The sequence below is a fragment of the Malus sylvestris genome, chromosome 13 (genome assembly GCF_916048215.2).
Source record: "Malus sylvestris chromosome 13, drMalSylv7.2, whole genome shotgun sequence".
Lineage (NCBI taxonomy): Eukaryota > Viridiplantae > Streptophyta > Magnoliopsida > Rosales > Rosaceae > Malus > Malus sylvestris.
In genome coordinates this window covers 13,660,856-13,684,442 of record NC_062272.1, presented here as the reverse complement: position 1 = coordinate 13,684,442, position 23,587 = coordinate 13,660,856, and the positions used below count along the sequence as shown (strand labels likewise).

Here is a 23,587-nt window from a genome sequence, read left to right as displayed (position 1 = left end):
CAAATCAAATATTTTATATACTTTTTTAATAACATTTGATATAGTATATAATAGTAAGAAAATTTTTAAACATTTTAAACCAATTTCACACTAGTATATATGTTTTAATTTACTTAAAATTCTAACTTCCATATGTTTATTTTCAATAGAACCTTTTTGTTTATTAAAGAGTAAAAGCTGAACAGAAAAAAAAAGGTTAAGCTTCTGGAACCTCTACGGTTCCACAAAACCCACTATTCTCTCCCTCTGCATCCTTCTCAATTTGTTTCTCCGATCATCCCCAAACGCCAACTCTCGCCACTCCCGATGCGTCAACCTCCCTTTGCATCTCTCTCTCTATCTCTCTCTCTCCTCTTTCGGACTTGGAACTGGGGCTATCGGGGGTTTGTTGGGTAGAATTTTGGGGTGGGTTGGTGATGGGTATTGGCAGTCTGGGAGGTGCTGCGGTGGTGTGTGTTGGTTCAGGAGTGGGGATGGGTGCGCTTTGAGTGGTTGAATCGCAGGAGGCAGATGGAAGAAGGGTATTTTCGGTTGAAAATTCTGATTCCGGATGTTGGCTTTATTCCGGAATTCAAATTCCTCATCGAAGTCGATAATTCAATTCTGGGAATATCAAGAGTTTGATTCCTGATTTTGGGTGGAGCCCACTAATATTTTGCATTCCCAAAATTTGGTAAACGCCGGAATCACCCACGGAAGAATTCCCTTTCTTCTACCTCCACCCCGGATGTGTAAACACGCCATAAGTACTTTTGGAACCCAAAAACATTTTCTTTAAAAGCATTTTCAATCATTTTAAAAGCACATCCAAACGAGTCATACATGAATAAATATATACGCCCATATAGAGCCCCGAAAGGTATGTAGCCCCTCTTTGGGAGAAATTCATTTTAGAGCCTCACATAATTATAGAGCTCTAAAATTGGCTATATCCATCACTTTTCCAGCCCCTATATAAAATTCTCATTGAGATGCTCTTAGTCCTGGAGGGGGCAAAACAGAAAGTGTGAGTGGGCAAAAACAAGCGTTTAATAAAATCTTGTTTTTCTTCTATACATAATAATCCTAGTTGTAAAAATTGTATAGTTACCAAAAAATCATACTAAGTATAAGTATGAAAATCAAGTACCGAATAAAACAATTATTTCCAAGTATACAGTAAAAACCACAATATTTTCAAGATAGCTACAACAATATATAGTATAGATTGAAAAAAAAAGCCCACTCACTCACAATAGTTGTAGCTGTCTTGTCACACCCTTAATTCGGGGTCGGTTGAGAACTCAAACCCAAATACATCGCGTGAGCTAAAAATTTAAAAAACAAACAAACAAACTTCTATTATACAATAACTCCAAAAGCCTTAATTGTTCAAAAATAAATAAAACTCTTAAATCCCTCGTCTAACACAACCTCAGCTCTTTTAGCACCTGTCTTGTCAAATAACTCATCTGAAAAATAAAAGGGTGATGAGTGAGCAACAACCACTGTCATCCAGTGAGTAGAATATGTACTATGTCAATCAAACTTGCCTTTTTACTCACACTGCAACATAATATAATATCAAAGTCTTCATCATATATCATGTCATGTCACATCATCCCTTCAAATGTTGGTTATCCTTCATAATATATAGCTCACCATATGAACCCTAAATAGTTCATTATGCCTTAATGTTGCCGTGTGCCATACATTTATTCCTTGGATAACCCAATACTAAAGTTCACATGCCCCATGAACAATTCCAAATAATTCACACCACATTATATAGTAACTCTGAAAGCAGTTCAACAAATCAAACATGCTTGTATAGAAAATATATGAACTTTGGGAAATAGAGAAACCCCACAATGGTTTGTGCTTTTCGTTTATCAGAAAATAAAAATATTTGAAACACATTACATAAACCACTCACCTTAATCGATAGCTAGAATCTCGGCAAAACAAGCCCACTAATAGTCTTCACACACAAGCTCACTAACCCTAGTCTCTGTCTATGTCTCTATCTTATATATATGTATTACGTGAGCTCCGGAGCATGCACTGCATGCTAGCTCAGCTCCTATTTATAGGGACATAAGAGCAACTCCACTCCTAAAAACCCTCTAGTCAAGAGTCAATTCAATCCACCAAAATGAATAGTAATTGATTGCAATGAATAGTAACTGCCCAATTGCATCTCCATCCATAAACTGAATAGCCTAGTCAATTCGTATTAATATATTATTAATTTTTTATAAAATAATTAAAAAATAATTTTATTTTTAATTTCGGATATGATTTTTAACTAACCTTGTAATGCCACATGTCGTTATCCAAAAGTACAATTTTTGTTGAAGATGGTTATGTAATTATATATCCAAAAAAAAATTTGCATTCTATTTTTATGTATTTTTAACACTTTTTATTAAGTTAATTAATATAGACCGTTGGATTTCAAAAAGATTGAAATCCAACAGCCTAAAAGTACACACATGGCAAATGGTAAGATTCTAACATTTTCTTTTTCTTTTAGGTAAAAAAATCTGGACCATTGATCTGGAAATCGAAAGGTCTAAATTTTACCACATCACTAACCGTCGGGTTTGACTTTCAAAATTTTTTTACCGTTGGAAATCCAACAACCATGGGTGTGCCAAGTTGCTTGTCTATCGAGTCCCCTTAGTGCACCTGCCAGCCTGGGGCCCACCTCTGAAACTCGTCAGGAATGTGCTCCCACTCAAGCGTGTTATCCGCGTTATTGGTGTAAAAAAAAAAAATTTTGCATGTGGCTGACGTCAGACTGGCGTCAGATTAACTGGGTATTGGGTCAGTGGATTTTCAACTGGTTGAGACACTGGGCTCTGTGTATGGGGTGGAGTGGGTTTTTTTTTTTTGGAGTTTTAACGAAAAGCCCGCGGTAATGTTCACTTTAACAAAAAACCACATTCTTACACTAAAAAGTCAATTATGGTACTATTCACTTTACCCTTTATTTTGTCCTTATCGTTAAAACTCAAAAGTTTTCAAGCCCTTTTCATTAGTTTTCCTTTTTTTTTGGGGGGGGGAGGGGAAATAGTCTTTTGCCACCACCAACTTGGTGCTAAACCTTTGTCGCTATGTAAGGACATCTCTAACTGAGGGCTGGCCCAGAGGGCTCGTTTTAGCCCTCTGGCCCTCCAAGATTCCCCAAGATATTAATATTTTAATGAACAGTACAGGGCCATATTGGCCTCCGTCTCCAACCGAGGGCCAAAGGGCTAGAGGGCTCGTTTTAGCCCTGTCACAAAAAACCGTCTCCAACCGAGGGCCAAAGGGCCATAGTGCCAAACATAATTTATTAATTAAAAACTACAATTTAAAATCAAATCTAACAGCTAAGTGACGTCAACGTGATGTCAGCTAGCCGTTGGTAGCTGACATCATGCTGACGTCAGCTAGCCGTTGGTAGCTGACGTCAGCTGACGTCAGCTAGCCGTTGGATTTGATTTTTTTTTTGCTATAAATAGGGTGGATATTGGGCTATAATTCATACAACTTTAAATTCAATCTATTTCAATTCAATCTCTTGCAATTCAATCTCTTTCAATTCAAGTTTGCAATGAATTCCAACTTTGGATCTTCATCCAATTCCAATTGGGGGTCCTCATCCAATTCCAAATTGGAAGTAAAATGGGCGCAAATGAGACGAGAAGATGAGGAGTCTGATGAAGAAGTTCAAGTAAGGCGCAACAAACAAAACATGGCAGCAGCCATGGCTGCGGCCATGGTGTGTCAGCCAACTGAGGAACAACCTCAATGGGGTGGCTCTGTTGCTGGTCGCTCTTACAAACCACGAAACAGAGCGATGACGCATGCCACTCTGATGAACAACTACTTCAACCCCAACTCGGTGTACACAGAAGAGGATTTCAGACGTCGCTTCCAGATAAGGCGTTATGTCTTCGAGCGTTTACTTCGTGATGTCCAGCAGGTCAATCCATACTTTCGACAGAAGCGGGACAGAGCAGGCCGCCCTGGTTTCTCACCTCATCAGAAGGTTACTATTACACTCCGAATGATGGCATATGGCTCCTCAGCTGATTCGATTGATGAAACCCATGGTATGTCTGAGTCTACATGTCTTAATACTCTTGAAGAATTTTGTAACACAATTGTTCAGGTTTACAAAGACGAGTACCTCCGAGAGCCAAATCAAGAAGATCTGAATCGGCTCCTTCACAAAGCTGAAGACCGTGGGTTTCCGAGCATGATAGGGTCATTAGACTGCATGCATTGGGATTGGAAGAATTGTCCCACTGGATGGCAATGAGGCTTTAGCGGAAGGTCGAGAAAGCCAACTGTTGTGTTAGAGGCAGTTGCCTCATATGACACAAGGATCTGGCATGCTTTCTTTGGAGTCCCTGGATCTCAAAATGACATTACAGTTCTTGGGCGTTCACCCTTCTTCAATAACTTGACGGAAGGTAAAGCACCTCAACTTGACTAGTACATCAACGGCCGTAAATACAATATGGGGTATTACTTGGCAGATGGCATCTACCCAAAGTGGGCGACACTTGTCCAAGCAATTCCAAACCCTAGGAATGATGTAGAAAAGTTGTTTACCTTACACCAAGAGGCATACCGGAAAGATATTAAGAGAGCTTTCGGTATTCTACAAGCACGGTGGAAGATTATCAGCGAACCGGCAAGAGGGTGGAGTCGAGAAAATTTGAACTCCATCATGATGTCTTGCATCATATTACACAATATGATAGTGGAGGATGAGCGAGATGGGTATATTGATGGAGAGTCCGATGATGACCAAGAAGATCCAAATAGGTCAAGAAGGGTTCTAACAAAAATATATGATGGGCCTAATTTGCCTTTCAATCCAAGAACTGGTAGTATCTCTATAAATGAGTATATGAGGCGCTATAGAATGATACGTTCTCGTGCCACAAATAAGTACCTACAACAGGATCTTGTTGCACATCTTTGGGCCAAAAGAAGCATGGAGTAGGCTTTTAAGTTTTATGTTGTTAAATGTTTTTAAAAATGTTGTTTAATTTCATGTTGTTAAATGTTTTTTTATGTTGTATAATTTGTATGTTGGTTAATGTTATTTAATGTTGTTTCATATTGTTTAATGTTGTTTCTTGTTACTTAATTTAATTTAATGTTGTATAAATGGCCTAGGAAGTTATAGGAAAAAAATAGAATTGAAAAAAAAATATGAAACAAATTTTGTGAAATAGAAGTTATAGGAAAAAAAATGGAATTTAAAAAAATATGAAACAAATTTTGTAAAATAGAAGTTATATGAAAAAAAAATATGAATCAAATTTTGTAAAATAGAAGTTATAGGAAAAAAATAGAATTTAAAAAAAAAATTGAAACAAATTTTGTGAAATAAAAGTTATAGGAAAAAAATGAAATTTAAAAAAAAATATGAAACAAATTTTGTAAAATAGAAGTTATAGGAAAAAAAATATGAATCAAATTTTGTAAAATAGAAGTTATAGGAAAAAAATAGAATTTAAAAAAAAATTGAAACAAATTTTGTGAAATAAAAGTTATAGGAAAAAAATGAAATTTAAAAAAAAATATGAAACAAATTTTGTAAAATAGAAGTTATAGGAAAAAAAATAGAATTTAAAAAAAAATTGAAACAAATTTTGTAAAATAGAATTGAAAAAAAATATGAAACAAAATTTGATTCATATGAAAAGGAAAAAAAAAAGGGAAAAAAAGAAGTTTAATTTCATAAAAAAAAAAAGTTAATACAACGGCTACTAGCCGTTATATTAAAAAAAATTCAAACTATTAGTGTCGGTTATAACCAACACTAATAGTAATTAAAAAGAAAAATTTTGCTTTTGAATAACTATTACTATCGGTTATAACCGACAATATTAAAAAATTCTTCTTTAATGTTGTCGGTTATAACTGACAGCAATCGGAAAACATTAAAAAAAAAATAGCCAGCCCGGGGCTGGCTAGCTGGCCGAAAGCAGCCAGCCCTCCAGCCCTCTCTGATCCCGTGGAGCCCTCCCAGATTCCAGAGCCCTCTGGCCTAGCCCTCGGTTGGAGACGGTTTTAGGACTATTTTCGGCCATCTGGCTCTCTGGACCATTCGGTTAGAAATGGCCTAAAATGACATTATCAACTCCGTGGCCAGCTCAAGTTACTTGCATGGAACTAATTGGTTTGCATAATTATGGATTGGACACCAAATTAAATAGGTGTCCATATAGCTTAGTCAAAGGTGGCATTTTGAACAGATTGTTCTTATTGTAGGGTAGGGTGTTGGGTTCTCACCCATGTGTCTCGGGTTTGAAACTGCCATTCCATTAAATTATTATATTAGTTTTGAATCCTCCCGCTCTCTTTAATAATAATACTTTTTTGAAAAAAGGTAGAAAGCAATCCGATGACAAGCAATTAAAACAACCAGGAGGATCCTTGCCGAATCCTCTTTGTGAGGATCTTGGAGATCCTCCAATTACATATGTTCATCGTACATCGTGCGGTCAGAAATCATTATAAGTCTTTTTATTTAAAATTGAATATAAACAGTACCTAACAAAAACTGGTCGCACGATGTACGATGAACATTTACGATTGGTGGATCCCCGGAATCCTCACAAAGAGGATCCGACGAGGATCCTTTCTCATAAAACAATTCAAACATAAATTTCTAGTATAATTCCCATGAGCTAAACAACTAACTTATAAGCTTACTTTAAAAATATAGGTTCTCGCACATCTTGCTAAACGCGCTAAAATAAACAACCCTTACTTAGTAAGTAAACGAAAACTATGAAGATTACCAAAAAAACAAAGATCAAGCTGCCAAAATCGGTATTCGAAAACCACCGACCGCTGCCATACACTGTCATGGGTCGCCACCACGCGCCGCCATGCACCAAGAGGTGGTCGACATGCGCCGGTGGCTGAGTTGATCAACGAAAATGCAATATTCTGTCACCGCACAAAATATTTCATTACCGGAAATGGAATATCTTGTCATAGGATGAAATACTCCGTCATAGTTAACAAAAATAGTTATAGAATATACCCGGAATATTTTGACCCGAATTCAGAAATGGGTCCGGGTGTCGGGTCGCTACCGGATTTAGACAGAGTATGGTTCAACTTGAGCCGAATCTGGTTTGCGGGTTCGCCAGATTCCCTGCCAGGTTTTTTTAGGCTTTAAAAATCTAGGAACACGTGACAATTTCATGCACACTCATAACATATTTTATGCATATTCCAACAAAAAAATAATAGGCCTAATTGGATAAATGGTCCCCGTGGTCATAAGGTATTCGGATGATAGCCCCTGTGGTAAAAAAATTCGGATTTAAACCCCTGTGGTCTAAGTCTGTTAGGATTTAAACCCATGTGGTCTAAATCTGTTAGGATTTAAACCTTTCTGTTAAATAATGCTGATGTGGCTGCCACGTGGCTGCCAAATGGCTGCCACGTGGCAAAATAATAATTTTTAATTTTTTTTTAAAAAAAACCTGAATTAAAAAAAAAAAAAAAAAAAAAAAAAAACAAACAAACAAACCGGATCTGCAAGAAGAAGAAGGAAGAGGGAGAGGGAGGAGGGCGCGAGGAGACGGCTCCGGCGAGGGGGGAGCTAGTCTCCGGCGGGAAGAAGAAGAAGAAGAAGAAGAAGAACAAGAAGAAGAAGAAGAAGAAGAAGAAGAAGAAGTCGCGCAGGGAGACCGGCGGGAAGAAGAAGAAGAAGGAAGAAGGAGAGGGAGGAGGGTCGCGCGGGGAGAGGGCTCCGTCGGGGGGGGGGGGGGAGCTGGTCTCCGGCGGGAAGAAGAAGAAGAAGAAGGAGAAGAAGTCCGGCGGGGTGGGGGAACGGGCGGAGGGCGGAGGGCGGAGGGCGGGGGGGATTTTCTGGGTTTCTGCGTTTTTTTTTTTTTTTTTTTTTTTTTTTTTTAATTCAGGTATTTTAAAAATTATTATTTTTGCCACGTGGCATATATGTGGCAACCACGTCAGCATTATTTAACCGAAGGGCATAAATCCTAACAGACTTAGACCACAGGGGTTTAAATCCGAATTTTTTTACCACAGGGGCTATCATCCGAATACCTGTTGACCACGGGAACCATTTATCCGATTAGGCCAAAATAATAATGTGTTTGTGCCACGTGGCAGTCATTACTGCACCCCATCTTTCAAAATTTAAAATTGAAACGGGTGGAAAGATACTGTTTGAGTGTTCGGATACAGCTCAAAAAGCGGGTTTTCTCTCTCTAAAAGTTCCTCGTTTAACATTTCAATGGGAATCCACATTCCCGCTCATTCCCTTGTGCCAAACATTTGACCTTTCTCTCTTTCTCTCTCTCTCTCTCTCTCTCTCTCTCTCTCAAATTTGAAATCTGCAAACCCTAGGAAGCAAAGCTCAGAGATGAACCAGTACCACATCTACGAAGCCATTGGCCACGGAAAATGCTCGGTAGGATTTGCTTCGCAAGCTCTTTTGCGTTTCTCCGAAATTGCCGATTCAGCGACTTTTAGTTCAATTTGTTGCTTAATTAATCCGATTGGCGTTGGATTTGCAGACTGTGTACAAAGGGAGGAAGAAGAAGACGATTGAGTACTTCGCGATTAAGAGCGTCGAGAAGTCACAGAAGAGCAAGCTTCTCCAAGAAGTAAGTGATTAAGTTTAGTAAGCAAACTATGAAACAAAATTCGGATTTAGCAATGTATGGGCTTTAATTTAGTTTGGATAATTCAAATTCGAAGACGATTTAGGTTATAGAGTTTTCCATTTGATGCAGGTGAAGATTCTTCACACTCTAGATCATCAAAATATCCTCAAGTTTTACTGGTGGTGAGAATTCTTCGTCGGATAATTGCTTGCGAAATATCAATACCTGTTTATCTTTGATTCGAGATAAGAATTGAATTGTTTATTTGCGAATTTCCTATTTTGTGTGCCGCTATAAAATGCAGGTATGAAACTTCTGCTCACTTGTGGTTGGTTTTGGAGTATTGCGTTGGGGGCAATTTGATGACACTATTAAACCAGGTAATTAATCACTTAATCTGAGCCTCGCATCAAAGTTATGTGTAGAGTTTGTGGATATATTATTTTGTACAGACGGAATCATTGCTAATTTGGTACCGGTGATAATGTTTTTATCGAGATGATTCTGTGTTTTTAGAACTGTGATACTGATAATGTATGGAAATGCAGGATAAGCAGCTACCTGAAGAGTCAATTCATGACCTTGGGTGTGACCTTGTTAGAGCTTTGCTGTAAGGACCTTGAATTGCTTCATTTTTTTGTCCTTGTTACGAGTCTCTATTTCTTTACTTCATTTAATTCATGTTCTCGAAATGTTCACTTCCGGTTAGGTTTTTACACTCAAAGGGAATCATATACTGTGACTTGAAACCATCAAATATCTTGTTAGACGAGAATGGCCGTACAAAGGTATAAGGCAGGCTATTGTCCTTGCATATTTCTCTCAATTTTTTTATATGTTTTTTTTTCTCTTCATCTGAACTAGTATGTTTGCACAATGCAGCTCTGTGATTTTGGATTGGCGAGAAAATTGAGTGATATATCACAAATACCTTCTTCTTCAGTAGGTTTTCTTGCCACAACATGTGATTTTTATTTTTTTTTTGGATAAAGTAATCTGAAATTAGAAAATATGAGAATATTAATGTAGCTTTCCCTTCTTGTATATGTTTAGTTGCCACAAGCGAAACGCGGGACACCTTGTTATATGGCTCCTGAGCTTTTTGAAGAAGGGGGTGTCCATTCATATGCATCTGATTTCTGGGCCCTTGGGTGTGTACTGTATGAGTGCTATGCTGGGAGGCCTCCTTTTGTGGGTAGGGAATTTACTCAGCTAGTAAAATCCATTATCTCAGATCCAACTCCGGCTCTACCTGGAACTCCTAGCCGTTCTTTTGTCAATCTAATAAATTTTTTACTCATAAAGGATCCAGCAGAAAGAATACAGTGGCCTGAACTTTGTGGTCATGCTTTCTGGAGGACTAAGTTAACTTTAGTGCCTCTACCTCCTCAGCCTGCTTTTGATAATATGCTTGAGCAATATGCTCGGCCGTGTCTGTCGGAGCGCAATGGTGATAAATCTTCCCAAATCAGAACTCCTAAATCTTGCCAAAAGGATGTTAAAGGAACTTTTAAGCAGGATGAGAATACTATTTTAGGAGCAAACGGTCATGAGACTCCAGTCAAGGGTACACCTGGAAGCCGCAGAACTCAAGCAAAGGTTTCTGGCAGAGGGGTTGGTGAAAAGCAAAAGGATCCTTCTGGTGCCACGAGGGGTGTGAATCTTTTGAGGCTCTCAAGAATTGCAAAACAGAACCTGCAGAGGGAAAATGAGAAGGAAAACTACCGCAGGCCAGTGTCTACTAATACTGAGAATGATTCTGAAGTCAAAATTGAGAACACGGACATGGAACTTGACTTTAATGAGAACACGGAAGATGACACACATGATGAATCTGATGGGTCTGATATCCAAGCTTGTCCACCCGACAACAAATTTTCAAGTCAGCACCAGGGTAAAATGGAAGAGATGGAAAACAACTTGAACCAATCAGATGCCCTGCCTGTGGTTAGTACACCTGCCTCAGATGAATCCGGAGTTCATGATCAGGAACCATCTCCCCAGAGTATTGAAATGGCTGCAATTCCACCCAGTGCTAGTCCTCAAATTAAAAATCAGAGATTTAAAGAAGGTTCAGGATCTGCAGTTGACTATGATTCTTCAAAATCTCCAAATAACCTTTCACAAGTTCTTTGGCATCCATCAGATCTCTCAGTCAGACCTGTGATGCCCAGCAGAAAATCTGACAAAAATTCGGAGGTAATTCCTTCTCTTCCCTTTGAGGCACTGCAAGCCTCTGACTTTGTGAAGATCTCTAAAGAGCAGTTGGATGCACTCAACAGTAAGATTATAGCCATTTTTAATGGGAACAGTAGCATTGGCGAGAAGCAGAATGTAATTAGATACCTTGAGATGTTAAGCAATAATGCTGATGCTGCAAATATCTTGACCAATGGACCTATCATGCTTCTGCTTGTTAAAATGCTCCGGTTGTCCAAGGCTTTGGCTTTGCGTGTCCAACTTGCTTCACTGGTTGGTTTGTTGATTAGACATTCTACTTTTATTCAAGATGATTTGGCAGATTCAGGAATTTTGGGTTCACTTGCTGATGGCCTCAGAGACAAGCAGGAAAAGGTGAGGAGGTTTTCAATGGCTGCTTTGGGTGAGTTGCTATTCTATATATCCACTCAAAGTGAGCATGCAGACAGCAATCCAGCAGAGTCTCCGTCAAAGGAAAGCCGGTCCACATCTGGGTGGCAGGTTAGTGTCGTAACTATTGCAACTTGTACCATTGCTCCTGATCATATAAAGATTGACTGTTATACTCTAAATAGCCTGTACTTTTATTCTTAACCGAGTGAAATCTGGAGTTGTATATGCTCTAGTAAACCCTCATTTTTTATTTCCTCATCAATTGGAGCTAAAGAGTATGTTCTACCAAGAGAACTGTTATTACTGGATGTCCTTGAGTACTTTCCCTTTTTTTCCCTTCACTTCTACTCAATTTTGTCACTGATAAGTTATCCTCCTTGGGGCAGGTTTCAAATGCATTGCTTTCATTGGTGTCATCAATTTTACGAAAAGGAGAGGATGACTTAACTCAGTTATATGCATTGAGGACAATAGAAAATATTTGCAGTCAAGCAGGGCCGTGGGCAGCTCGTTTGACTAGCCAGGACATGATTAATAACCTGTGTTATTTATATAGGGCTGCTGGAAAGCAGGAGAGCATGAGGCTCACAGCAGGATCATGCTTGGTCCGTCTTGTTCGTTTTAACCCACCTAGCATTCAACCAGTAATAGAGAAGCTCTCCTTAAAGGACATAGCATCGGCACTTGTGAAGGGCAGCCTGCGTGAGCAGCAAATAAGCTTAAACCTCTTAAACATGGCCATGCTTGGAAGTCATGTGTTCACGAATGTTGGCAGGTACCTCCTCCCATTGATGGAGGATAAGAATCTTGTCCCAAGTCTTGTGTCTCTTATTGATCAGGGAAGTGAGGTTTTGAAGGGAAAGGCACTTGTTTTTGTTGCTCTTCTTTGTAAGAGCAGTAGGAGGTGGCTGCCACATTTTTTTTGCCACGCCAAGTTGCTTTCTGCAGTGGACAGGTTGGTGAAAGAGAAGGACCGTTATGTGCAGCAGTGTTTAGAGGCATCTGTGTGTGTTGTGGCGTCTGCTATACCCAGTTTACTGGATACTATTACTGGAGATATTCAGAAAATGATGGGAGGTAGGCGCCATGGGTATCAATCTCCCCTTAACAGTAGAGCTGCTCCAAAGACCAATGTTTATACGTTTCCCGTAGTTCTCCATCTTCTTCGAAGCTTGTCATTTAAGCGCAAAGTGGTTAATGAACAGGTCCTGCAGCAGTTGGCAAATCTAATGAAACTCGTGGAGACACCATTTCAGGTTGGTAGCAGCCTAACCAGTCTGTTTAAGTCATTGCTAATCTTGTTGTTGCTATCACAATGCTTATAATTATGGTGTAAAAAACAGTAGTACTAAAATACTTTTGGCTGATTAGATCAACTAACTGTTAGTTACTGGAACTTGGGATGTTATGTAACTTTCCCAGTGCTTAGGTACAGTGTCTCGGCAAGTGATCCGAGGTTGTTATAGGTTGGTAAATGCCTGGGCAGGTGACAACCTGATCATTTCCACTATTTAACAGTCCCCTTTTTCTTCTTAATAAATCACTAGTAAAACCATGTCATTAGCTTTTAAGTTGGCATGTGGAAGGCTACAGCATAAAAGTCCATTAGCGTGGAGTCTGGACTTATGCTAAATTTCTACTATGTGGGGTGAAAGGTAGTTTAGTCCCAACTTATGACGAGAAAAAGTAACAGATTAATGAAAAGAGAACGTAATACGGTAACATTGATACTGATAAATAATTTGTTATTGATTCATAGGGCAGGGATGACTTTCAGATTACCCTTCTCCGAATTCTTGAGTCTGTCTCAGAGGAGTCGCATGTGATTCTTGAAAGCCCTGACATTTTTATTCGTGAGGTTCTCCCCAGTTTGGCTGTTCTTTATAAGGGTAACAAGGATGGTGATGCCAGGTTTCTGTGCTTGAAAATTTTGTTTGACGTGATGGTAATTTTTTTGAATGAACAATCTGAAGATCAACAAAGGTCCAAAGAACTGGAATCCATATCCAATAAGAATTTTCTTCCTCTCTACCCTTCCTTGATTGAAGATGAAGATCCGATTCCCTTGTACGCACAGAAGCTTCTTGTGATGCTTATTGAATTTAATTACATCAAAATTGCAGACATTCTAAATCTTAAGATAGTCTCACAATGCTTTGAGTTTTTGCTCGGCGATCTTTCAAGTGCAAATGTGAACAATGTCATGCTATGTCTGGCTCTGACATCGGCACCTGAGATGGAAACCAAGTTACTTTCTCAACTGAAGGTAGTTAGGAAAATAGGAAACCTTCTAGAGTTTGTATATGCAAAGGATATGGAAGATTTTCTGGAACCAACCCTTGGCCTATGTAGGGCTTTCCTTGTACGGTCAGTGAGTGGTAGAAAAGGCTTCATCTATTCAAAAGAACCTGATCTTCTGGGTGATGCGTCTTCTGAGGCAAGTGGTGCTGATCAGCAACAAGGCATTAGAGATATCATGGACTTCGGCAGCAATGTTGGCGTCTTACTAGAGTTGAGTAGATCATATGGAGGAAATGTGGCAGATCTGGCCTCAGAATGCGTTGTCTTGTTGCTCAAGGCAGCTCCAAGGGAAGCCACTGCTGGTCTGCTAACTAATCTTCCAAAAGTTACTGCAGTCCTCGAGTCTTGGCGTAGGGGCGCATCTCACTTATTGGTGCTGCGCATGCTGCATGCCCTTGGTTATTCCTGTAGGCAATATTTGTTACACGCAATGATACTGTCGATATCTATACCCGAGATCTCAAGAATTGAAGGCATAGTTTCTGAGATTAAAAGTTCAGGTGTACATGTTTTAGCCACTGCTGCTTTCCATGTGGCTGTGGAGTTGCAACGGCTGCCTCGCTGCCTGTAAAGCACTAGCGGTAACATGCTCGTTTCTTTCCCCTATTTCGTATCATCTTAATTATAATCTCTCGAGTTTAATGATTTCTTCTTTTCGCATGCAGTGCTATGCAAATCAATCGGCTTCTCCTGAGCGCTTGATAAAGGATTGACAACTTATGAAGGTGAGTTTATTTGTTCTGCATTATATTAAGGCCAATCCAGCTCTGGTTGGCTTGCCATTATACAATCTTTGTAAACTTTGTATCTCCATTGGAATACTGTTTCTTTTGAATATCTCTTTTTTCTTTCTTTCTGGAATTTACTTCACTGCAATTTGATCAAAACCTCGTATGCTAATCGGATAAATGCTGGTTAGTTGTGGTACGAAATTGTTTAGCTGTTCGATTAATCCCTTCAAATTTACCTAGGGGGTGTGAATCCATCAAATTTATGTGATCAGTGAAATCATGTACACGAAGGTTGTGCATTCCTTGCCTTTGTGACAACGCTTGTTCTAAATCCTTCTTGATTCCACTGATACACTGCTCATTGTATTTCACGCAAAGATTTTGTTGCGCGTATATTGGGCCCAAATGCACCAACGGTTAGCAATTGCTCACAAATGTGCCTGTACTGCGTAGTCGTATCATTACTTATTGGTGATTAACGTGTTTTTTTTTTTATTGGTGATACATCATTTAGTTTGCAAATTTAGTTTCCTTAGCATTATCCTTGTAACAATACAAATCAAATTAGATATCGACAACCTACAAAATTTAGATCCACTGCTCATGCAACGTTTCGATTTCATCCTGGAAAATTCCTTTGGTTGGAACGTCCGTTGTCAGTAAATGGTTCCTTTGATCTTATCTTTTTGGGACAAGGATTCTCTCCGGATCCTCTTTGTGGGGATCCGGGGATCAATTAATCGTATCTGTTCATCGTATATCATGTGGTCAGTTTTCTGTAAGTACTATTTATATTCAATTTCAAATTTCAAATTTAAAATAATTTCTAACCTCACGATGTACAATAAATAAACACGATTAATTGATCTTCCGAATTCACACAAAAAGAATATGGAGAGGATCCTATTCCTTTTTTTTGGGGTTGGGGTTTTGTTGAGGGGGGGGTGTTTGGGGTGATTGGCATGATTTATGTTCATTTTATACATTAAAATTTTTTAGAGTAAATTGTAGCAATGATCTCTCAACTAAAAATTCATTACCATTAGTCTCTCAACTCATCAAAATGTGTAGCTATGGTCTTTTTTGTCAACTTTGTTAGAATTTTGTTAAAATAAGTTATGTTGGAATGACCATTGTTACAATTGGGGTCCCTCAATCATTAAAACATGTAGCTATGGATCTATTTGTCAACTTTGTAATAATTATGTCAAAATGAGTTATGTTGAAATGATCATTTCTACAATTGGTTTAATGTTGAGGGACCATTGCTCCAATTAGGATAAAGTTGAGGGATTATTTCTCCAGTTTGATTAAAGTTGAGGGACCAATGGTAATGAATTTTTAGTTAAGAGACCATAGCTGCACATTTTGATAAGTTAAGGGATCAATGGTAATAAATCTTTAGTTAAGGGATCATTACTTCAATTGAATTAAAGTTAAAGGATCATTACTATAATTTACTCAAATTTCTTATGTTTAAAAAAATATAAACTGTCTCAAGGAAATCTAGTGATTGTTTAGCTCTTTGTTGTATCTGAATTTATAAGGGAAATAATTTTCTCACTCGCCTTTTATTCTCTTGCACTTTTACCAATGCTTGTCTTTGTCTCCTATTTATCGTTAATTTATTTAATTTTGTAGCTTGAAACAAGTGAAAAAGCGCAAATGAATAAAATACAAGTGTGGTAATTGTTTCGCTTTTGCAATTCTTGTTTTAAGATGGATTATATGGATTAACAAATTATGACATCAATCAACTTTTCCATGAAGTATTATCTTTAAACGTTCCCTAGTACTTTCCTACGATGCTCATGCCTTATAATCGTCAAGTAAATGATAATATGATTGGTGGAGTAAATGATAATATGATTAGATGGAGTAAAATTAACTCACCTAATAACGATTGTATAACATTTGTGCTTATAATACGCATTATATCAGTTGTACCATAATAAAATCTTTCTGATCTATGAGATGCACAACAATCAACAATTTACTCATATCTAAAAGTTCCAAACAAGAGGTTAATCAACTTGATGACCGTGCAATATGGGGTGAGTGATTGTTTTGTAACATTGAAGTAATCAAGTAGATTAGGACTTAGGGTTTCGGATTATCAGAAAAGCAAGGGGACAGCAAGGTCACAGACCAAAAGGGGAAAAAGAAAAAAATCATCTAATTCCAATTAAAAAATCTGGTCAAGTGATCTCCGATCTTTGATCTTTGTCTCTTCCCTACAAATGCCAACCTGTTTTGCTCAAATCCATCGAAACTCCACTCTACCCATGTGGCACATTGGTCCCACCCAAAACTTCTAATCATCTACAAGGTACTTGCTACTCAATTGTTAAGTGCATTTACCCGCACCAGAGTTCTTAAGTTCAATTATTTTTTTTTTTCACAAATAGTTTTGTATATAAATATAAAAAGTAATATTTCTAATCATTATTTTCTCTAGGGTAATCCTAACTTTACTATACTTAAGTGTCGTGAAATTTGTATTTGCTACTCTTAGTTTTTTTTGTCCTAGTTTCTTACCTAAACTTTGATTTTTATGATACTTTAATACTTCAGTTAATCTTCTTTTCATTAAGTTTTCCATTAAGTGATAATGTGTATAATTTTGGGCTACCACTTCTTGGCAAATATGGTGGGCCAAAATTATGTCACGTCATTATTTAATGGAAAACTAACAAAAAACCTAACAGAAATATTAAAGTGTCAGAAAAATAAAAGTTTAGGTATGAAACTGAGAAGAAAAAAACTAAGGGTTGCAAAGTGTGAATTTTCACAATACTTGAGAGAGTAAAGTGAGAATTATCTTTTTTTCTCTGTATACAAATGATATATTTACCTAAGGGGTGAGAGAATAAATTAGTATAGAATTTGTCAACCATTAAATTCGAACCTAAGAGTTCTTACTTATAATTGAGCATAAATAAATTGCTAGTACTAACTACTAAGACAACTTGTAGTCATCCTTTAAAAAATCCAATCATAACTTCCACCCAAAGTACTTTTTTCTTTGGTTAAACTCCAAAAGCACTTTCACTACACAAATATATAAACCACACTCCACTAAATTTTGTGAGCATTGATATCTTCATCATTAGAAATGGCCTCTTTTTGGTTAAATGTAGCCCTCATGATGGCTCTCATGGCCTCACCTCTTCTTTCCTTCAATTCAAAAGCGTCAAGCATCTCAGCTTCCCCAGCATTCTTCACCAATTCCCCTCCATCTTCTAATCTGCAAGGACTCGTACCTCCAGAAATAGCTCCACTTTTGCCATCTCCAGGTCCTGAGGTGCCTACCACTCCAACTGATTCCTCCATACCCACCATTCCCTCCAACCCGAGCCCTCTGAATCTCGACGACCCGCCTTACCCTGCACTTTCACCATTTGGGTCATTGCCAGCTTCTTCAGGAGCATCTGCAGATTTAGTTTGGACTCTAAAGGTTGCTACTTTTGCATTTTCAGCTGCATGTGTATTGGTTCATGCAGTTAGTTTCTTAGGGTGTAAGTATTTGTTGTGGGATACATGATTCAATTGTCATTGGTTGTAGTAAAAATTATCCAATATATACATGTATAGGTTAAGAATTTTTAATTGATGTTGAGTAATATTTAGAGTTTGTAGCTCGAATAATTAAGAGAATTTATTTTTGTGTTTGAGATGTTGCATTCAATTATCCAATTCTTCAACATCGATTCTATAAAACAGAAATGTTTTGTGTCCTGGTGTACTCTCACCACTCCCCAAAGACTATGAGTCAACAACACTCGTAAGTGATAGCCAAAAATATTTTCACACCTGAGAAAATTACAACACCAAAAAGTAAAGTGACACATAATTTTAACTAGATCGAAATCGGATAATTGAAAATAAATCTATTTGAAAGTGCATGTGACATCTTAAGATCTACAACAGCTAACGAGTCATATGTTGCCCTAATCAAAAGAAAAAATAATATTGGTGTTTTAGGTAATCTAATCTGTCTGTTTTTGCTGTCTTGATCCTTAAATACCAATAAGATTTGTTGATCCAAAAAGTAACGGCTGAATTTTAATATGAATGCATGTCTAGTGAATTGTCAGACGCCAATCAAAGTGGGTGGGTGGGGGCACAAATTTGAGCAAAGAAAATGTCCAACTTGGTGGGTCATGGGGCTTGATTCATCCAATGATTAAGTTTTCTTGCGTAAAATTTGAAGTGCATATATGAGTTAGGCTAACTCCGCCTATGTCTTACATGGCCGGTCCCAAGCCCGGATAAAGGAGGAGGGGGAGGGCGTCAGGTAGTCGACAGCCGGCACTCCATGATCACGTCGAATCCTTATGAAAATGAATCCAGAACAAAATCGCGCTAAAGCTAGGGCGTCACCCGTAAGTGGCGCGCTGTGTGGCCTGAGCACAGTGATAAGTGAGCAAGGGTCGCTGTATCTCCATCGGCACCCGGATGCAGTGTTAAATGAGCAAGGGTCCATAGAAACTTCTTTTCGAACGACTCCACTCAAAGTTGTTTGGGAGCATATGCTCCTATCAACTTTACCCGGGACACACAAAAGAAGTACTTTGATCCTATTAGACGGGGGAGGGTGAAGAAGCTAGGACAGAAGGGTAGAGTTCAAGAGAGCAAAATGCGTTTAGGAACGTGGAATATAGGAACCTTAACGGGAAAATCTATGGAAGTAGTGGAAGTTATGGTGAGGAGAAGGATAAATATTATGTGCCTACAAGAAACTAAGTGGGTTGGTAGTAAGGCAAAGGATCTAGAAAACTCAGGGTTTAAACTTTGGTATTCGGGCACAAATAGAACGAGAAACGGTGTTGGCATCATCGTGGACAAGACCTTGGTACAAGATGTTGTAGATGTCAAGAGGGTAGGAGATAGAATCATGGCAATCAAGATTGTAATAGGACAAGAACTTATCAATGTGATTAGTGCGTACGCACCTCAAGTAGGGTTGGATACGAGTTCGAAGGAGAAATTTTGGGAAGATCTTGGAGACTTGGTGCAAGGAATTGCTCAGACGGAGAAGTTATTTATAGGAGGAGATTTAAATGGACACGTGGGCAGGGAGACAGGCAACTATGGAGGTTTTCATGGTGGCCATGGTTTTGGGGAGAGAAACGAGGATGGGGAAGCTATCTTGGATTTTGCAATGGCATATGATCTCTTCTTAGCCAACACCTTCTTTAAGAAGAGAGAAGAACATGTGATCACCTACAAGAGTGGGTCGTCAAAAACACAAATAGATTTTCTTCTAATGAGGAAAGGGGATCGTATAACTTGTAAGGATTGCAAAGTTATACCAGGAGAGAGCGTGGCTAATCAACATCGCTTGTTGGTGATGGATGTACATATCAAAAGAGTAAGACAAAAGAACAAGACTTGGAAGTGCCCAAGGACTAGATGGTGGAATCTAAAAGAAGAAAAACAAGCCATTTTCAAAGAGAAGGTAATCACCCAATGTGTGTGGGATAGAGAGGGGGAAGCTAGCCAAATATGGGATTTCATGGCTAGTTGTATCCGAAAAGTAGCAAAAGAGGTATTAGGAGAGTCCAAGAGCTTTGCCCCACACCAAAAGGAATCTTGGTGGTGGAATGAGGAGGTACAAACAAAGGTGAAGGCTAAGAAGGAATGTTGTAAAGCCTTATACAAGGAGAGGACTGATGAAAATGGTGAAAGGTATAGAAAAGCGAAGCAAGAGGCGAAGAAAGCTGTCAGAGAAGCTAAGTTAGCGGCTTACGACGATATGTATAAACGACTAGATACCAAAGAAGGAGAGTTGGATATCTATAAACTATCTAGAGCAAGGGAAAAGAAGACAAGGGACCTAAACCAAGTGAGGTGCATCAAGGATGAGGATGGAAATGTTCTTGCTACAGAGAACGCGGTTAAAGACAGATGGAGAGGTTATTTTCATAATCTTTTCAATGAAGGACATGAAATGAGTGCTTCTTTAGGGGAGTTGAGTAACTCAGAAGAGTGTAGAAACTACTCTTTTTATCGTCGAATCCGGAAGGAAGAAGTGGTTGTAGCTTTGAAGAAGATGAAGCATAAAAAAGCAATAGGCCCAGACGATATACCAATCGAAGTGTGGAAACTTTTGGGAGAGACAGGTATAACATGGCTCACTGACCTTTTCAATAGGATTTTGAAAACGAAGAAGATGCCAAATGAGTGGCGAATGAGCACTTTGGTGCCTATCTACAAGAATAAGGGCGACGTACAAAATTGCATGAACTATAGGGGTATTAAGCTAATGAGTCATACAATGAAGCTCTGGGAGAGAGTCATTGAGCATAGATTGAGGCAAGAGACACGGGTTTCGGACAACCAATTCGGGTTCATGCCAGGGCGCTCAACCATGGAGGCAATCTATCTCTTACGAAGATTGATGGAAAGATATAGAGATGGGAAAAAGGATTTACACATGGTCTTTATAGATTTGGAAAAAGCGTATGATAGGGTCCCAAGAGACATTCTTTGGAGGATTTTAGAGAAGAAAGGAGTACGAGTAGCATATATCCAAGCTATAAAGGATATGTATGAAGGAGCAAAGACTGCCGTAAGAACTCATGAAGGACAAACCGAAAGCTTTCCCATAACTGTAGGATTACATCAAGGCTCATCCTTAAGTCCTTACCTTTTTGCGTTGGTAATGGATGAGTTAACACGACATATTCAAGATGATATTCCTTGGTGTATGCTTTTCGCAGACGATATAGTGTTGATAGATGAAACTCAGGAAGGGGTAAATGCAAAGCTTAACCTTTGGAGAGAAGTGTTGGAATCTAAAGGTCTTCGCCTAAGCCGATCAAAGACAAAATATATGGAGTGCAAGTTCAGTGTAAATGGAGGCCAAAACGAGTTAGGGGTGAGGATCGGAGATCAAGAAATACCAAAGAGCGACCGTTTTCGTTACCTAGGATTTATCTTGCAAAAGAACGGAGAATTAGATGGAGATCTCAACCATAGAATACAAGCTGGATGGATGAAGTGGAAGAGTGCATCCGGCGTGTTGTGTGACCGCCGTATGCCACTGAAGCTCAAGGGAAAATTTTATAGGACGGCAATAAGGCCGGCGATGCTGTATGGCACAGAATGTTGGGCGGTGTGTTGATGCACAAAACCGGAGGTCTTGGAACAACGTACATCCGACCGTGAATCTGCATGAAATGTAAATGACACAAGAGTTATCGTGGTTCACCCCAAGGTTTGGGCTACGTCCACACTGATTGTATTATATTTCTCTGTTGAAGAGGGAGAGAGAGCTTAGGGGATGTGAGGAGCTTTGAGAGGGGGTGAGAGGCTTCAGAAATGGCCTCTGAGAGTGAGAGTGAGGCCTCTCCAAATTGTGAGGGTGAGGGGTCCTTTTATAGAATAAGGACTCCTCACTTATTACATATTTGCCCCTTCCTTTATCCCATAATTACATTTAAGTCCCCTGAGTATTTGTACGAGATCTAAATACGAGGCCCTAAATATGGTATAAACAGTAGTCCCCCAAGTCTTCAGTCAAGAGAGTCTTTTGGCTGGAGACTTGAAATTCAGTCCATGTGTGGGCCGAAGTAACTAGATGTTATCTTGAACTGATGCTCGATATGAGACGGTGCTCAATCTGAAATGATGCTCAACTGTCACATGTTGCGAGGTTGCTCGGCTTGTGGCTTATATTGCCTTGGTTGGCTCGGCTTGTGGTGTTGAAGGTGAGGGAGTCCCTTTTATAGAATAAGGGCTCGTTCCTCAATACATAAATGATGGGCTAGAGTTGATGCTCGCGGCGAGGCGGTTGCTCAGCTGGCGGCGTTTCTCTCTAATGAAGGTGAGGGAGTCCCTTTTATAAAATAAGGGTTCACTCCTCAGTACATGAATAATGGGTGCTCTCTAATGAAAGTGAGGGATTCCCTTTTATAGAATAAGGGCTCACTCCTCAATACATAAGTGATGGGCTAGAGTCCCCCAAGTATTTTTCATGAGTGCTCTCTAAAAGTGAAGGAGTCCATTTTATAGAATAAGGGCTCGCTCCTCAATACATAAGTGATGGGCTAGAGTCTCCCAAGTATTTTTTATGAGGCCCAGTTGAGGCCCAATATATGGTACATAATGTAGTCCTCCAAGTCTTCGGTCAATAGAGTCTGTTGGCTGGAGACTTCAAATTGAATCCATGTATGGGCCGAAGTGGCGGTTGTTCGGAGGCGGTATTTGTATACCCTGCACTGAAGCTTTGTAGGTGAAGCTTTGTAGGTGAAGCTTTGCAAGTGAAGCTTTGAAGCTAGAGCTCTGTAAATGAAGCTTTTAAAGCTAGAGCTTTTGTAAATGAAGCTTTTGAAGCTAGAGCTCTGTAAATGAAGTCTTTGAAAGCTAGAGCTTTTGTAAATGAAGCTTTTGAAGCTAGAGCTCTTGTGAATGAAGCTTTTGAAGCTAGAGCTCTGTAAATGAAGTCTTTGAAGCTGATTTGACATGAGTGATGCTCATGCATGTTTATGTTGATTGACATGAGTGATGCTCATGGATGTTGACATGAGTGATGCTTATGGATGTTTATGTTGATTGACATGAGTGATGCTCATGGATGTTTATGTTGATTGACATGAGTGATGCTCATGGATGTTGACATGAGTGATGCTCATGAATGTTGACATGAGTGATGCTCATGAATGTTTATGTATGATTGACATGAGTAATGCTCATGTATGACTTGAAGTACTGGGCGTACTTTTGATCACCTGATTGGTGGTATTTTGGGCTTATGGGCCTTCGCCCTCCACACAACATTCCAGCCCATTTATTTTGGGCTTTGCCTTTTTTTTTTTTTTTTTTTTTTTTTTATTTTAACCCTCTGATGGGGTTTATACATATTACCCTCTGATGGGGTTTATACAGATGTTTCCGAAAGATAAGGAAAATAAATTACATCATTATGGTGGGGTGTTTATTCCATGCTTTTGCAGTGTTTTTCTGCTGCACTCTCTCTGTCTTTTCATCTGGCAGACAGAAGGAATCATAATAATAGGAAAATTTTTGCTTTTCTTCTTTTCTCTTTTCCTTTTCTTTTTCACTTTTGCTTTGCACCTCTGTCTTTGCTTTTCTCCAGACATCCCTTGTTTTTCTTTAAAGAAAAAGAATATGCATGATGAAAGTGTGGGTATCCTCTAGTCGACAAAAACCATCCATGTGGGTGGTCGATTAAATCCTTCAGACTCATCATTGCTCTAGTCCACTCATCTTTGACCACCATCTCTAAAAGTACAAACCCAGAGTCCTTAGGTGTAGACCGGATCTGTAATTGCAAGCGGGTCAACCCGGGCGAATCAG

At 39.0% G+C, this 23,587-nt stretch overlaps 2 protein-coding genes across 2 annotated transcripts; both read left to right on the top strand.

The window, feature by feature from the left end:
• The first annotated feature begins 8,216 nt into the window (after nucleotides 1-8,216).
• LOC126597534 (serine/threonine-protein kinase RUNKEL-like) lies at nucleotides 8,217-14,384 on the top strand. Its single transcript, XM_050264326.1, has 11 exons — nucleotides 8,217-8,443; nucleotides 8,550-8,639; nucleotides 8,769-8,821; nucleotides 8,944-9,019; nucleotides 9,188-9,249; nucleotides 9,349-9,427; nucleotides 9,522-9,581; nucleotides 9,693-11,339; nucleotides 11,618-12,487; nucleotides 12,991-14,113; nucleotides 14,198-14,384. The coding sequence occupies exons 1-10, from the start codon at nucleotides 8,396-8,398 to the stop codon at nucleotides 14,101-14,103; spliced, it is 4,098 nt and encodes a 1,365-aa protein (XP_050120283.1). The 5' UTR covers nucleotides 8,217-8,395; the 3' UTR covers nucleotides 14,104-14,113; nucleotides 14,198-14,384.
• A 2,935-nt stretch (nucleotides 14,385-17,319) lies between these two features.
• LOC126596938 (classical arabinogalactan protein 27-like) lies at nucleotides 17,320-17,946 on the top strand. Its single transcript, XM_050263647.1, has one exon. The coding sequence runs from the start codon at nucleotides 17,379-17,381 to the stop codon at nucleotides 17,805-17,807; it is 429 nt and encodes a 142-aa protein (XP_050119604.1). The 5' UTR covers nucleotides 17,320-17,378; the 3' UTR covers nucleotides 17,808-17,946.
• The last annotated feature ends 5,641 nt before the right edge of the window (nucleotides 17,947-23,587 follow it).

Coding starts and splice junctions, on each gene's coding strand:
- LOC126597534 (XM_050264326.1), top strand. CDS start 8,396: ATGAACCAGTACCACATCTACGAAGCCATTGGCCACGGAAAATGCTCG. Junction 8,822..8,943: donor ATCCTCAAGTTTTACTGGTG/GTGAGAATTCTT, acceptor TATAAAATGCAG/GTATGAAACTTCTGCTCACT. Junction 12,488..12,990: donor TCGTGGAGACACCATTTCAG/GTTGGTAGCAGC, acceptor ATTGATTCATAG/GGCAGGGATGACTTTCAGAT.
- LOC126596938 (XM_050263647.1), top strand. CDS start 17,379: ATGGCCTCTTTTTGGTTAAATGTAGCCCTCATGATGGCTCTCATGGCC.